The sequence below is a fragment of the Erpetoichthys calabaricus genome, chromosome 9 (genome assembly GCF_900747795.2).
Source record: "Erpetoichthys calabaricus chromosome 9, fErpCal1.3, whole genome shotgun sequence".
NCBI classification, from domain to species: Eukaryota; Metazoa; Chordata; class Cladistia; order Polypteriformes; family Polypteridae; genus Erpetoichthys; species Erpetoichthys calabaricus.
In genome coordinates this window covers 172979198-172995882 of record NC_041402.2, presented here as the reverse complement: position 1 = coordinate 172995882, position 16685 = coordinate 172979198, and the positions used below count along the sequence as shown (strand labels likewise).

At 39.6% G+C, this 16685-nt stretch overlaps 1 protein-coding gene across 1 annotated transcript in view; it reads left to right on the top strand.

The window, feature by feature from the left end:
• Positions 1 to 16685, top strand: part of LOC114658263 (vacuolar protein sorting-associated protein 26B-like) — a 41617-nt gene that overhangs the window by 9286 nt on the left and 15646 nt on the right. The window contains exon 3 of the mRNA XM_028810422.2: positions 14515 to 14679. Coding sequence (XP_028666255.1) covers positions 14515 to 14679 — 165 coding nt within the window. The remainder of the gene's footprint in view (positions 1 to 14514; positions 14680 to 16685) is intronic.

Below are 16685 nucleotides of genomic sequence, written 5' to 3'. Positions count from 1 at the left end.
ATCACAGTCGGCATTAAAAGGCGAGTCGTGGCCCACCGTCTGTTTATTCAGATTCAGACAATATTACAAAAGCTGACCCCTGCGTGATACTCAGGCGGTGATGGTGGTGCTGTGCCGTTCTGGAGTGACAAAATAGATAGATAGATAGATAGATACTTTATTAATCCCAATGGGAAATTCACAAAATGCAAAAGTGGATGCTGTAAGAGATGTGGCCAGTGAACTAAGGAATATAAGGGCTGTACTATGTGACATCGACCACAAATTAAATGAATTGGTTAAAAAATAAATGCTGCATGCGATTACCTGCTTTTACATTCTGCTAAATGTATTCAAACAAAGTTGTAACACCGTCCGACTTGGCAGATCATTTGGTGGGTCGGGTTCATCATAGCGCATCTCTTCAGGTACATGCTTGCACACTGTGACACACTTTCTGTGCACTATAGAGCAGCACATTAATAGAATGGAAATGCTTTCTATTTACATAAACATTCATTCTCTGAAGTTCCCTTTATAGCGTAGTGACGGCATTGAGCACCACAATAGATTGATTCTGTGCTCTTTATTTTGAGGTGACTCGTTATCCTTAAAAGTATTGCCTGCCTTTTGCCGCACAAATTGGAAAAAGCACCTGCATGTGCAGAGCTGCTATTTTTATAGGTTCGCCAGCTATATATGATGTAATTCCAGCTCATTCTTTTCGTGATTCATCCCTAGCTGATGTAAATTGTCTGGTGCTGTTGCAATAGCAATGTCTGTGCAGGTGACTACTCCGATTATATTTGGAAAACTGGACGTTGCTGCGAACTGCACTTTTATGTTTTCCAGTTCAACCACAGTATAAGGAAAACTTATCTATCTGGACGATAAGCAGATAATACCATCCTATACAACCTGCATGTCTCAACTCAGTGATGGTTGTGAAGTACCCGATCGTCCACAAGTTCACATTGAAAAGCTCCTGCCTGTGGTTAATAACCTGAGAGTGGACAGAACTAGCAAAAGAGCAGGTAGAGCATAATTCCTCAAAGTCTGCCATTATAAAGCCGGCACCAGTTAAGCACACAGGTCCAATAGGATAACTCTTGGAAATCAAAATCGACTTAGAAGCCAGTCATCATCATCTGTAAATATGCGCTCTCCTCTAATTCTTCTATTTGTGATGTCTTCTAACAATGCTAAAGTAGTTATGATAGTTGGAATAGTTTTGGCCATTCCGTGTACCATTGTGTTGTTACAGAATGATTACAATCAAGTGAATTAAATTTGTAAGCAAATTTGCAATTCATTTCGGTACATTTGATAACCCCTTCAACATAGATGTGAATCTTAAAAAGAAAAGCAGACCACAGAAACAGCACGGCTTTGATGCTGGGTGCCGGCAGTTTACAAAACCAAGCAGAAAAGTGCGTTTGCAAGGGGGGGACACTGCCATGAAAATGTGCATGGCTTTACACCACGTTTAGTTTTTATACATCTCGAAGTGAGTGTGGAAACAGGCGTATGCAACATTTTTGTGCGTACGCACCGTTTATATGGTCATATGAAAAAGTTTGGGAACCACTCTTAATTCTTTGGATTTTTGTTTATCATTGGCTGAGCTTTCAAAGTAGCAACTTCCTTTTAATATATGACATGCCTTATGAAAACAGTAGTACTTCAGGAGTGACATTAAGTTTATTGGATTAACATAAAATATGCAATATGACCGGTGCATAAATTTGGGCACCCCAACAGAGATACTTAGTTGAGCCTCCTTTTGCAAATATAACAGCCTCTAGACACCTCCTATAGCCTTTGATGAGTATCTGGATTCTTGAGGTATTTTTGACCATTCTTCCATACAAAATCTCTCCAGTTCAGTTCAATTTGATGGCTGCCGAACATGGACAGCCTGCTTCAAATCATCCCATAGATTTTCGATGATATTCAAGTCAGGGGACTGTGATGGCCATTCCAGAACATTGTACTTCTCCCTCTGCATGAAGGCTTTTGTAGATTTCAAACTGTGTTTTGGGTCATTGTCTTGTTGGAATATCCAACCCCTGCGTAACTTCAACTTTGTGACTGATGCTTGAACATTATCCTGAAGAATTTATTGATATTGGGTTGAATTCATCTGACCCTCAACTTTAACAAGGGCCCCAGTCCCTGAACTAGCCACAAAGCCCCACAGCATGATGGAACCTCCACCAAATTTGACAGTAGGTAGCAGGTGTTTTTCTTGGAATGCGGTGTTCTTCTTCCGCCATGTAAAGCGATTTTTGTTTTGACCAAATAACATTTAACATTCCTTTTAATATACAGTGGTGTGAAAAACTATTTGCCCCCTTCCTGATTTCTTATACTTTTGCATGTTTGTCACACAAAATGTTTCTGATCATCAAACACATTTAACCATTAGTCAAATATAACACAAGTAAACACAAAATGCAGTTTTTAAATGATGGTTTTTATTATTTAGGGAGAAAAAAAATCCAAACCTACATGGCCCTGTGTGAAAAAGTAATTGCCCCCTTGTTAAAAAATAACCTAACTGTGGTGTATCACACCTGAGTTCAATTTCCGTAGCCACCCCCAGGCCTGATTACTGCCACACCTGTTTCAATCAAGAAATCACTTAAATAGGAGCTGCCTGACACAGAGAAGTAGACCAAAAGCACCTCAAAAGTTAGACATCATACCAAGATCCAAAGAAATTCAGGAACAAATGAGAACAGAAGTAATTGAGATCTATCAGTCTGGTAAAGGTTATAAAGCCATTTCTAAAGCTTTGGGACTCCAGCGAACCACAGTGAGAGCCATTATCCACAAATGGCAAAAACATGGAACAGTGGTGAACCTTCCCAGGAGTGGCCGGCCGACCAAAATTACCCCAGGAGCGCAGAGACGACTCATCCGAGAGGTCACAAAAGACCCCAGGACAACGTCTAAAGAACTGCAGGCCTCACTTGCCTCAATTAAGGTCAGTGTTCACGACTCCACCATAAGAAAGAGACTGGGCAAAAACAGCCTGCATTGGCAGATTTCCAAGACGCAAACCACTGTTAAGCAAAAAGAACATTAGGGCTCGTCTCAATTTTGCTAAGAAACATCTCAATGATTGCCAAGACTTTTGGGAAAATACCTTGTGGACTGATGAGTCAAAAGTTGAACTTTTTGGAAGGCAAATGTCCCGTTACATCTGGCGTAAAAGGAACACAGCATTTCAGAAAAAGAACATCATACCAACAGTAAAATATGGTGGTGGTAGTGTGATGGTCTGGGGTTGTTTTGCTGCTTCAGGACCTGGAAGGCTTGCTGTGATAGATGGAACCATGAATTCTACTGTCTACCAAAAAATCCTGAAGGAGAATGTCCGGCCATCTGTTCGTCAACTCAAGCTGAAGCGATCTTGGGTGCTGCAACAGGACAATGACCCAAAACACACCAGCAAATCCACCTCTGAATGGCTGAAGAAAAACAAAATGAAGACTTTGGAGTGGCCTAGTCAAAGTCCTGACCTGAATCCAATTGAGATGCTATGGCATGACCTTAAAAAGGCGGTTCATGCTAGAAAACCCTCAAATAAAGCTGAATTACAACAATTTTGCAAAGATGAGTGGGCCAAAATTCCTCCAGAACGCTGTAAAAGGCTCATTGCAAGTTATCGCAAATGCTTGATTGCAGTTATTGCTGCTAAGGGTGGCCCAACCAGTTATTAGGTTCAGGGGGCAATTACTTTTTCACACAGGGCCATGTAGGTTTGGATTTTTTTTTCTCCCTAAATAATAAAAACCACCATTTACAAACTGCATTTTGTGTTTACTTGTGTTATATTTGACTAATGGTTAAATGTGTTTGATGATCAGAAACATTTTGTGTGACAAACATGCAAAAGAATAAGAAATCAGGAAGGGGGCAAATAGTTTTTCACACCACTGTATGACATGCCTTATGGGAACAGTAGTATTTCAGCAATGACATTAAGTTTATTGGATTAACAGAAAATATGCAATATGCATCATAACAAAATTAGACAGGTGCATAAATTTGAACACCCCAACAGAGATATTCCATCAATACTTAGTTGAGCCTCCTTTTGCAAATATAACACCCTCTAGACGCCTCCTATAGCCTTTGATGAGTGTCTGGATTCTGGATGGAGGTATTTTTGACCATTCTTCCATACAAAATCCATCCAGTTCAGTTAAATTTGATGGCTGTCGAGCATGGACAGCCTGCTTCAAATCATCCCATAGATTTTCAATGATAAGGTCAGGGGACTGCGACGGCCATTCCAGAACATTGTACTTCTGCTTCTGCATGAATGCCTTTGTAGACTTACAGCTTACCAAGACACAAGTATTTTGCTGAGTATCTGCAGCTCTTTGTAATATGTCCTTTCTACAGTGCTGATGAGAACCTTGACTTTGGCTGTACAAAATAGCCGGGTTGCCTCTTCAAAACTCTTTGTACTGCAAAGCACTACTCAAGAAAATGAAACTGTGAGCTTAGGTTGTGTGCAGAGAGGGCCGATGTTCATGGCAGTTGGTTTGATGCATTTCATGCAGTTTGCGGGTTACTGCTTGAGGTGCTGATCAGATTAGTTATGCTTCCTGATTTGTTAGTAGTCTTCTCCGAGTACAGTTTATAAAATAACTCGCCTTGTTTTACAAATAATCCTTAAAGCTAAGCCATGTCCTTATCAATCTTTTAGTAACTACCATATTTCCCCTCTTAACCCCCAATACTACTGCTGCTTCTTTATACGGTTCCTCCACATTGCTACTTGGGTGTAATATTGGGTTATCAGAAAACATTTGGTCTTGGTAAAAACAGTACTCTCAATATAGCATCCATATTACTAACCGAGAATGCTAAACCGGATGGACGCAGGGACATCCGGCCATGGGCCGTAGCCGCAAAAAGACGTACTGCGCAGGCGCACCAAGAAATGAGGCTCCGCGAGAGGCGGACGCGACCACAGAAAAAAGGAGTCAAACGCAGGCGACGCACAGCGCCGCACAAAACCCATTGCACACGAAACTAGCACACACAAAAAAGAAGCCGCTCGCGCCCACCTGCAAGCCACCCCCCCACCCCACAGGCACCGGACGGAACACACACAAAGAGGACAATTCAACAAGCCCCTGGGACACAAAAAAAAGAACCCAAAACCACCCCACCCACCCTACAAGCAACGGACGGGACACACACAGAGAGGAGGATTCAACAAGCCCCTGGCACACAAAAAGAAAGAAGAAGCTCGCGCACCACCAATCCCCCCCCTCCCGCTGAGACACCGAAAAAGCACACGGCGCCGCACGAATCACATTGCACACGAAACGGGACCCACACAAACAGGAGGATTTAACAAGCTCCTAACGCAACAAAAAAAAGAAGCCGTGACTGCCACGCCAGGCCCATTAGAGACGAGACATGGCACAAGAAACGTTCACAACAACGACGAATCAGACCCACAAACACAATAACATCAATAAGAAGTGACACCCAAAGCCCCATTTCTAAAGGAACCGTCCATATTAAACATACGTCATCTCAACACCTTCACACTAGGCAGCATAGGTGGATCTCCTTACAATAAAGCACTATTAACCGTTCAACTGCAGAAAAGGCTCCATATTAACAGTGAGTGCGATCCTCCTTATTACTTATCCATATTTCGCATGCTGAGGAACAAACAAGTCATGAATACACGCTCACGGGTACAAAACGATTCGGCTCGGATAACGGGACCAAACACACGAACCCGCATGAAAAAAAAAATACACAGCGGCTCATCTGCATTACATCCTACAATACTTCATTTGATTTTGCATCTACCGGAGTAAATATCATGTCACCAAAAGGCAATGACCCATACTGCTTTCGCGTATGTGGACAAATATTACATCGCATTGGAACAGTGCACCCTGAAACAAATCAAGAACGCAAATATGCACAAATCACGTCGGCACCTACAAAGCTATTCTGAAACCGCGAAAGAAAAAATGTCTCGGCTCCAAAAACACATGTCACTCCTTATTCCAAATACCGGTCCCAATCACATAAACATCGGTATCCACTATGACAATTCACAGTAACAATGCACGTGACATCCGTCTTGCCACACTATTAATTATAGATGAATGTACAATGGCATCCAGTCACTTACTCAACACCATTGATAAACTTCTACAAACGTTGATGAATAAGAATATTCCCTTTGCGAGAAAGGTACTTTTATTAGGAGAAGATTTTAGACAATGCTTAACTATTACTCCACTTACAATCCGCTCAGCTATTGTTCAGTCCACCTTAAAATACGCGGACAATTGGCATTGCGTTGATGAAAAATAATATTCCCTTTGGAGTGAAGGTACTTTTATTAGGAGTAGATTTTAGACAGTGCTTAGCTATTGCTCCACATACCGTGCGCTCAGCTATTATTCAGTCCACCTTAAAATACGCGACGACGTCATATAAACAACACGAGACCGAACTACAATACATATACAGGCGTGAGACCTGATTGGTGATAATACGAAGAAACGAACAGTCCGAATAGTAACAGTAAGTTCGATCCTACTTATTACTTATCCATATTCCTCACGATAAAGATCAAACAAGTCATCAATTCACGATCACGGATACAAAACTAGACGGCTCGAGTAACAGGACCACAAACACGAACCCGCATCAAACAAAAAAATTCACCTCGGCGCGCTTCTAAAACCGCGGAACAAAAAATGTTACGCTTGGCTTTCTAAAGATACACTTGGTACAAAACATGCGCTTTCCAGATCACGAATATAACAATTGGTTATTACAACTAGAACATTGTACCCTCACCAATACAGATGGACTTCACCCAGATATTATTACAATTCCTCAACCCAAAATCTGCGACGACTTACTTACGGAGATATTTGGAACAGCGGTCTCATTAGACAAAATGCCCCTTTTAACACAACGCACTATATTATGTCCAAAAAAAAACAGGGTTTATCCAATGGCACACGTTTAGTCGTCAACACCATGACACACAATGTTATTCAAGCAACAGTTCTTACAAGATCACATGCTAACAATACTGTTCTCATTCCTAGAATTGACCTTGCGAGTTCTGACTAGAATTACCTTTTACATTGAAACGCAGACAGTTCCCCATTAAACCTGCATTTGCCATGACCATCAACAAATCACAAGGACAAACCATGGACAAGGTTGGCATCTACCTCTCTGAGCCCGTTTTTGGACATGGACAACTTTATGTTGCCTTCTCACGTGTTCGACGTTCATCTGACGTTAAAGTTATAAATGCTCCATGCCAAGGAAGACTCATTCAAGGACAGGACACCATCTTTACTACTAATGTTGTGTACAAAGAAATATTCCACTAAACCATTACTCTTTGCCAAACACTGTATTTTTGGCTTTCTATATGCATCATCCACACCTGCCACACCTGCACACTATTCTATATCTATTTCATACATCTCACTCTTTGTCATGCCCCAACGCCAGGGGTTGGCGAGCGAAGTGAGCAGGGGGCGGAGCCCCCTAGTAATTGTATATCCTCTATAAAACTATAATGAGTATATTGCCAATATTTGATGTTTTGGACCAACCCTAGTATCAATCTTTGTATTTAGTTACACTAGTCCATTACATGCTTATTTATGCTGTTACAGTAGTTGGGTTATTGCCTAACCTCCATGCTCCTAAATGAGCTTCTGTGCTGTTAGAGCTATTAGGAATGGATTTAAAGACAACCAGCAGGAGCACTCAACTTTCTTGGGAATGACAACAATTTTTACTTGTTTTCCACTCCTATATGTTTATAGTGATTGGTACATCCCTTTTACTTTATTTCAAAGCCATTTAAAGCTCACAGTTACCTAACTGTCCAAGTAGTCTCTATTCTCTTTTAAAGGAATACTCAGACCAAAAATTATGTATTTTATATTTTACTTAACCCAATGTAGTTTGTAGTGGTGGCAGAGAAATAATTTTAATGTCATGTTTTCATGCAGAGCGAGAAAAACAGTCTATGGTATAATGAAACATAATGGCGACCCTTACTGGCCAATGGCAAATGATGTGAAAAACATTCATGCAAGAAAGAAAACAAATTTTGCATAACTCATGTTGCATAATCCACATGTCCATTATCCATTTGTATACTCAAAACGTGCAAAATTCATGCAATTTTTTTTCTAAAATTTTATTAACACTTAATTTTGGAAGGCCTGGCGTACAGGATGAATGGAAAATACGCATTCCCATAATACTGAGTGTTTGTATTGAAGATGGGACCAGTATTTCAATATTACTGGGTTTTTTTTTTTTTTTGCCATGAATACTAATATTAAAACAAATTAGGTAATTGTAACAGAAATTTTAGTTCAGAAAGTGACAGTTGGCCGCAGGTATCTACTGTATCTTTGACTATTACAAAATGGTGCTCAGTCTGAGTGATTTTGAACACTACTGTCTTAAAGCATTCTGTAATTAATGGGTTCACTTGATCCATGTAGACAAGACCTGTTAACCCCCTTACTTGAAGAGTTGGGGAAGGCTGTAATGAGGTTTAGTCAGCACAGAGCCTAGTAGCTCCTGTTTTACTGACCATCTTATTTCTGGTTTAAACCTGCTGCCTTTTGGTTTAGCTTCTTACCAAATACCCCTGAGGTTTATTACAAATATGTGCATTGTGATTCATCAAGACAGTTGAGAGACATAGAGGGGATGTAAAGGGGTAACTATATGATACATAATGCTGTGTGGCTAAACCAGGACATCTCAGAGCCCTTAAAAAGAGTCATGCCTTTACCACAAAATAAGTCATTTTGGAGGGCATATGTAAGATTTTTTGCTTTTACAAAAGTTACAGGTATGCAAAGCCAATAGTTTAATTTGAAATCAAAAACCTCTTTTCTCATATCCTTAACTGACCATGCATTCTGTAACCCCCCACCAAGACAGGGAGATAATTGCAGCATTACTGATTAAAAGTTGTGGTGGCTTTTTAATCAGAGACTCCCTAATAGTGGTTCAGTATTCAGAAATGATCATTACACCAGCATAATTGCAGACTCCAGTCCTGTAAAACCTGTAGCTCTGCTATTAAACTTAATGAAGCAGAGCTGGAGGAGATGTGCAGAAAAGGAAGATAGAGAAAGGAGTATTTGTATTAATTTTTTTTATTCTCAAATTCGACTGAAATGGCTCTACATCCTATTCTGCCACACTGATATGTACCATTGTTATATGAATGGCAACTTTTAAATGTTACAAAAAAGGCAACTTTTAAATGTTACAAAAGAAGTCACAATAATTTAACACACGTTCAGTTTGTGATGGAGCTTTAATGAAGGTTTACTGCCTTGTTATGCTGTCTGGCTAGATTCTGATCCCCTGCATCCCTGAACTTAATTATGTGGGTTTAAGAATTGTATGTTTCAGGAAGAATGTGTATATGATGGAGGCAAAGCAAAGACTTCATAGTAATGCTTAATATTTGTTACCCCAACAGCGGGAAAGACATTCTAAATCTACTACTGTATTTATTTTCCACAGAATATTCACAGATTTGGGCGACACCATTCATACAGTGGCTAATAGTTATGTCACACAGAACTAGGGATCTGTGTAAACTTCAATATGCCACTCAAGGACATTCACAGAGTTGTCCTGAAGCCACTCCTTTGATATCTTGGCTGTGTGCTTAGGGTCGTTGTCCTGCTGAAAGATGAACCATCGCCCCAGTCTGAGGTCAAGAGTGCTCTGGAGCAGGTTTTCATCCAAGATGTCTCTGTACATTGCTGCAGTCATCTTTCCCTTTATCCTGAGCTGCAGTCATCTTTCCCTTTATCCTGACTAGTCTCCCAGTCCCTGCCGCTGAAAAACATCCCCACAGCATGATGCTGCCACCACCATGCTTCACTGTAAGGATGGTATTGGCCTGGTGATGAGCGGTGCCTGGTTTCCTCCAAACGTGATGCCTGGTATTCAAACCAAAGAGTTCAATCTTTGTCTCATCAGACCAGAGAATTTTCTTTCTCATGGTCTGAGAGTCCTTCAGGTGCCTTTTGGCAAACTCCAGGCAGGCTGCCATGTGCCTTTTACTAAGGAGTGGCTTCCGTCTGGCCACTCTACCATACAGGCCTGATTGGTGGATTGCTGCAGAGATGGTTGTCCTTCTGGAAGGTTCTCCTCTCTCCACAGAGGACTTCTGGAGCTCTGACAGTGACCATCAGGTTCTTGGTCACCTCCCTGACTAAGACCCTTCTCCCCCGATCGCTCAGTTTAGATGGCCGGCCAGCTCTAGGAAGAGTCCTGGTGGTTTTGAACTTCTTCCACTTATGGATGATGGAGGCCACTGTGCTCATTTGGACCTTCAGAGCAGCAGAAATTTTTCTGTAACCTTCCCCAGATTTGTGCCTCGAGACAATCCTGTCTCGGAGGTCTACAGACAATTCCTTTGACTTCATGCTTGGTTTGTGCTCTGACATGAACTGTCAACTGTGGGACCTTATATAGACAGGTGTGTGCCTTTCCAAATCATGTCCAATCAACTGAATTTACCACAGGTGAACTCCAGTTAAGCTGCAGAAACATCTCAAGGATGATCAGGAGAAACAGGATGCACCTGAGCTCAATTTTGAGCTTCATGGCAAAGGCTGTGAATACTTATGTATATGTGCTTTCTCAATTTTTTAATTTTTAATAAATTTGTAAAAATCTCAAGTAAACTTTTTTCATGTTGTCATTATGGGGTGTTGTGTGTAGAATTCTGAGGAAAAAAAATTAATTTAATCCATTTTGGAATAAGGCTGTAACATAACAAAATGTGAAAAAAGTGATGCGCTGTGAATACTTTCTGGATGCACTGTATATTTTTTAATGAAATTACTTCGGAAGGAGAACAGAGGAAATGTTTACAGTCAAGCACAAGCCCAAATAAGTGCATCTACTGTGTGTAAATTAAACACACATATTTTGCTAAGTCATTCAAAGTACACGCTTTTAAATATGTTGGAGTTAGAATAATAAAAGAAAATTTGGAGATGTTGTGGTCAACGAGAGGTTTAAGTAAGTAAAAAGCACAAGGTTGCCTCATTGTAAAATAGAAGTTAGACTGAAAAGCAGCATATGGCTTTCTCTCCCTTTTAAACCAAAGGCAACTTTTTATCATCAGATTGCACGTGAAAACGTGTTTTGAAATGAGAATGTGCATTATTGGATGTTTATTCCTTTCTGGAGTTTTTAAGTCCCAATACACATTTTATTTACCGGTTGTACATTTGAATCTAGTTCTTTCATAGTCATACTGGTTTAAATTTCCCACATAGCAAGTCTTTAGTAAACTGTATTTCATTTTCCTGCTATGCTTTTGTTGAAATGTGGCTGTACAAAACAGCAGGGAATTGTGTCCAGCCTTTCTTCCTTCCCAGTCTGGTGTAGCTCAATTGTCCAGATTGTCTGAAAGCACTAGGAGGCAATTCTTGTTTTTTTTCTTATTCTTTATCTTGGCTGAGTAGTCGTGCTGACACAGATGTGAAATTTTTCCCTTCCTGGTTCTCTCTGCAGCAGAGATGACTTTCTTCCTAATCTACTTAGTCTTACCATAACAACTTTACTCTTCAGTTTTTACCAAAGTCTCCCCTTAACCTCAAATGAGACATAATTCTAGTACCTGAAATGCCAGGTCCTGTAGTGTGCAGTAAGGAAGCTTTATTTCTTTCTAAAGAGCTAAGCAAACTAGTCTGAGGTAGCATAGTTAAAATCATTCTTCTCCTGTTTTCCTTGGAGGTTGGCGTTGGTGAGTTGACACCAGGAGGCTTTGCCACCCAGTTTTTCTTTGAATGACATGGCAGGTCCACCAGAAAGGCACTACCTTGACTTATCTGTTCTGAATGTGCTTTAAGTAGCCTTGGTTCCATTGCCCAGTTTGTTAGCTAATTGATTTAGCTGGGAGGCACTGCCCTTTCTGGTTTACATCCTGCAATGATGCAAACTGAGACATTTCACTTTACTGAATCCATTATAGCAGCCTGATAGGATAATTTTTATAAGAGCAGTACACCACCACCTTGTAATTTTTTATCTGTTTAGTAGATCTGAAGTAGTGCTTTATACTAGTCTTACTTTATTAGTTTTTCTTTTACTTCATTTTGTGAAGTGTCCTAGCACAAATAATTTTGTGATGGATTGCAGAAAGGCTAAAAGTAAATTCTACTCTATTATTTATATAGAAGAAAACAGACATACAAAGTCAGGTTTCATTTAATTAATTTTTAGTTTTAATTTAGATCAGGCATGTCAAACACGTGGCCCCAGGGTAGCATGCGGCCCGCAACAGAAATCTGTGCAGCCCACATGACAGATCCTAGTTAGCACTAAACTTGTACAAAATGATTACTATCGTTTGTGATTGAATCATTCTGCATCTTCGGCATTACTTATTGACTTTTCTTACTTCTGCCTTCTGACAAATGAACATTTTCCCATGGTATTACGGTACCGGAAACGTCATCTGCTAGTATAGCCATGAGCCTTGTCCAGTTGCAACGTCGCGGCTCATTAACTTTGAAGTGCTAGGCTGCACCAGCCTGGCAGCAGGGGCGGCCTTAGGCATGTGCAAACTGTGCACCTGCACAGGGCCGCCATGCCAATATATATTGGAAAATAAAACAGAAAGAGAAAATAATGACACAACTGACGGCAATGTGGCCGAAAAACATTGTGTTTCTTGTTAATTAGTACGCTGTATTTACTAGTGTCGCTCGAGTCGGAGCAGTAAGCTATATGTAGTATTATAACATTCTGCCGTAATGAGAATCTCATGGGTCGCCACTTGGTTTTCAAGTTACGGACGCGCATCTATAAGCGTGTCTTGAGCACGAGGTGGCTATCCAGTGTCCGCAAGGGACATGGCCATCCGCCGTGCATAAGATACCATATTGACATTGGCGGGCGAAGGGGCCACCAATTCTTTCTCTGCCCAGGGCTGCCACGAGCCTAGAGCCACCCCTGGCCGGCTACACTACTGGCTGGGCTGCTGAGACTGGCCACTGGGCAGAACTGACCATCACGAGTAGTAATAGGTCACATATTTTTTTTTTGCTCTAGTTTTATGTAATTTTGTGTTAGTATTGTAACGAACAGTTAGTGCAGACTACAGCTGAAGATCTGAAGTGGACGCGAGAAGTTGGTGAGATTGTTTATTAACAAATTTTTGTGATTTTGAGTTTATAAAATTAGTGTAGGTCAGGGGGCTTTTTGCATATTGGCTTATTTTACAATATAAACTTTGAAGTAAACTTAGTAAATTAAAATTTGACTTTTGGAGGATCTGTTTTCCAACTTGAATTACTGAGCAATGAATTCAGTGAGCGTTTTCGTAATTTCAGTTCACACGAACAGGACTTTGCGCTGTTTACGTCACCATACTCTTACAACGTTGAGATTGCGCCTGAGAATATCCAAATGGAATTGATTGAACTGCAGACAGCTTCTATTCTGAAGGCAAAATACAACGAAGTTGATGTGTCAGGCTTGTATGCTTACCTGCCACCCTCATATGTGCAGATCCGTAAGTTGGCATCGAGAGTACTGTCTATGTTCTGAAGCACTTACCTTTATGAGCATTTGTTTTCGTTAATGAAAGCTACCAAAACCCCACATCACTCGAGACTTACCGTCGAGCACCTTTCATCCCTCATAAAAGTTGCAGCTGCACAAGATTTCAAGCCTGATATTGACGAACTGGTTACTAACAAGAGATGCCAAGTGTTGGGACAAAAGAAATAGATCTCACACTGTAAGACTCCTATATAAGCAATGAATATAATATAATGAATATAATATAATAATATAAGGACCTACTGTAGCTAAGAGGCTAAGACTCTAATTGTACGCTGTTGTATGGAGATTGTATGGAAATAAATTGCTTTTCTTTAAACTTTAAGTGTTACATTTTTTAAAGTTTTCAGTATTGGAAAGAAAGCTACAGTAACTTTGTATGATAGTATTTGTTACAGTGCGGCCCGCTGACGCACATATGGCAGTCGAAACGGCCCACCAATGGTAGTGAGTTTGACATGCCTGATTTAGATCATTATACAGAAGAAAAAACAATTGAAGTTGATATGAGAACAATCGCCCAAATGTTAGTTCTGCTTCTTAGGTATTTTGATTGTAATTAAAGAACCAGACGTAATTACAGGGACTCACTTGTTACTCCAGATACATAAATAATTTTTGGTGAATATGACTTGCTTTAAAACTACTTGTCATTTCTCGTCTCTGTGTTTGCTTATATTACATGTTAAGCAGCTTTCCATGAAAGAAGCTGCTGCAGAATATACAAAGAGCCTGTTCAAATTATGTAATAAACCACAATTACCGAATGAAGGTATCAGCAGAACAACTGTAAAGTTTTTGTTAAGCGAGGAAATTCTTAATTTTCTATAGTTATGTAGATTTTGTTTTCGACTAAATTAGATTTGTTTTGCACACCAGGTACTTCCTTAGAGCAACCATCAGCCGACGACTGAATGATATCTGCAAAGAGATGGACATTGTTGTTCATACCCTCAGCACATATCCTGAGTTGAACTCCTCAATCAAGATGGAAGTGGGAATTGAAGACTGTCTTCATATTGAGTTTGAATACAACAAGTCAAAGTAAGTTTTTAGCAAAAATTAAGAAATGTACCACATAGCTTAGGTAAAGACATCAAACTTTTTACCCAGCTTTGCACATTTTTGCTTACCAAACTTTGGCTCCACAGTGGCAGAAGGAACATGAACTACTTCTTATCACAAGGAAATATTCCTAACACAAGGAAATATCGTGCCATGTGAACTTTTTCTAACTTTTTCAAAATACTACATATCATAGACTAGTAAAAAATGTCCAAAAAAAGGTCAACATTGTGAAGTAATTTGAGTCAGATATTGTAGCCATAAGTTAAAAAAATACTTAATAAATAAAATACACAACAACATGATTGCTGGAGAAAAAGAAAACCCACACGGTCAATTGTTTTTTTGCATAAAACAATGACTTAACAGTCCTAAGACAACTACTTGTCCCATTCTGAGCAAACTTTACATTATAATAAAAGCAATTTTGATCAGGCAACTAAAGTGATAATTAGATATTACAGAGACAGACTGAGGTGATATCCACACTACTGCATTTTCATTTTAAAACTTGACTTTTTAAACCAAAACTATCTCAATTCATCCTTGCATTTTCACATCATTTATGAAGGTATCTCCATCCACATTAACATGACCAAAAATGCATATGAATTTGATGCTGCCTACACTAGACATGTGCACATCAGTGGAACATTGGTGAATGGGTGGTAACATTGCCGGCAACAAGTGTTATTACAAAACTGTAGTGACCGGTAAATTATTAAATGAGTGTCTGTCTGTCAGTCAGTCAGTCGCCTTTTATGATTGCATACAGCATTGAAACTGTGCAAAATACAATTTAGATTAAACTCTTCTGTTTGGTATGTTGGAATATGATTTTCTTTCATGAAGGGTGACCAATCAGGGAATAAGACATTGTAATGAACAGGATCCAATGAGTGAAAGGCCATGTAATAAATATGAACAAATCAAAAGTGGGATTAGAGACTGTGTTTTCAGTCATGTAAATTACAACACTGAGGTTGCGTTTTCAGTGGGTCTGGACAGCATTCTCAAAAGTCTTTATTTTAGGAGTTTGAAAGCAGTGGAGTAGTGTGGATGAAAAGCGAAAATAGAGACTAATGTCTGCATTTTTAAACAAAAACGTTTTAGTGTGGACTAGGTATAAGAGAGTGAGCAACAAGTTCCTTATCAACATCCATTTTACATTTGCATTTATTATGAGAACTGTTCAAAATATGTTGCAAAACAACTAAGCAGTACTAGAGAAAGGCACAGGTTATAAGGTTATTGAACTATCTTAAAAACAAATAATATAAAATATACACACACATACAGTGTTTTCCAGGAGTATAATGGTACAGAGTCATGGTTCAGTTCACACTATGGTTTGGATATCACTGTTCGGTACTAGTTTGGGACAATGTGATTTAAGCAACAAAAAATTACTTAATTAAAGTTAATATCCACCAACAGCTGAGGTAGTCTAGTTGATAGCCTACAGACTGTAGTGTATTAAGAAGTAAATGCACAACACACACTCTTGCATATATTTTTTATGTATGGCTAATAAAAAAGCAAAAGGCATTAAGTTACAAACTGAAACATCTTGTGTTATTAAAAGAAAACACCCTTACTAATAGAGAGTGATTGAGATAGCAAGTACAGTCAGGCATCATTTTGCCAATTCATAACTTTGGTTACTTCTTTATAAAAATAGGGAACTCAAATGTTTTAGTGTATTATGCAGTGTAAACAGCAAACCAACTCACACTGAATATACACATTTGAAGAACTGGATTCTTTATTTACCACTCAGAGTTAATAAACTGGGCAGTCACTCTGAGATAACTTTCTGTAATATGAAAGGTCCATCCATCAGTTGTTAATGCTACAGCTGGTGCAGTGGACAACTCGTGTTCAATCACCACTGATGTATGCCAGTAAAGTGCAGGAACCACTGACTGGCTTATATGCACATGGGATGGAATGTTGTAAGGAGGCTTGAGCGTGTTTAGTAAATA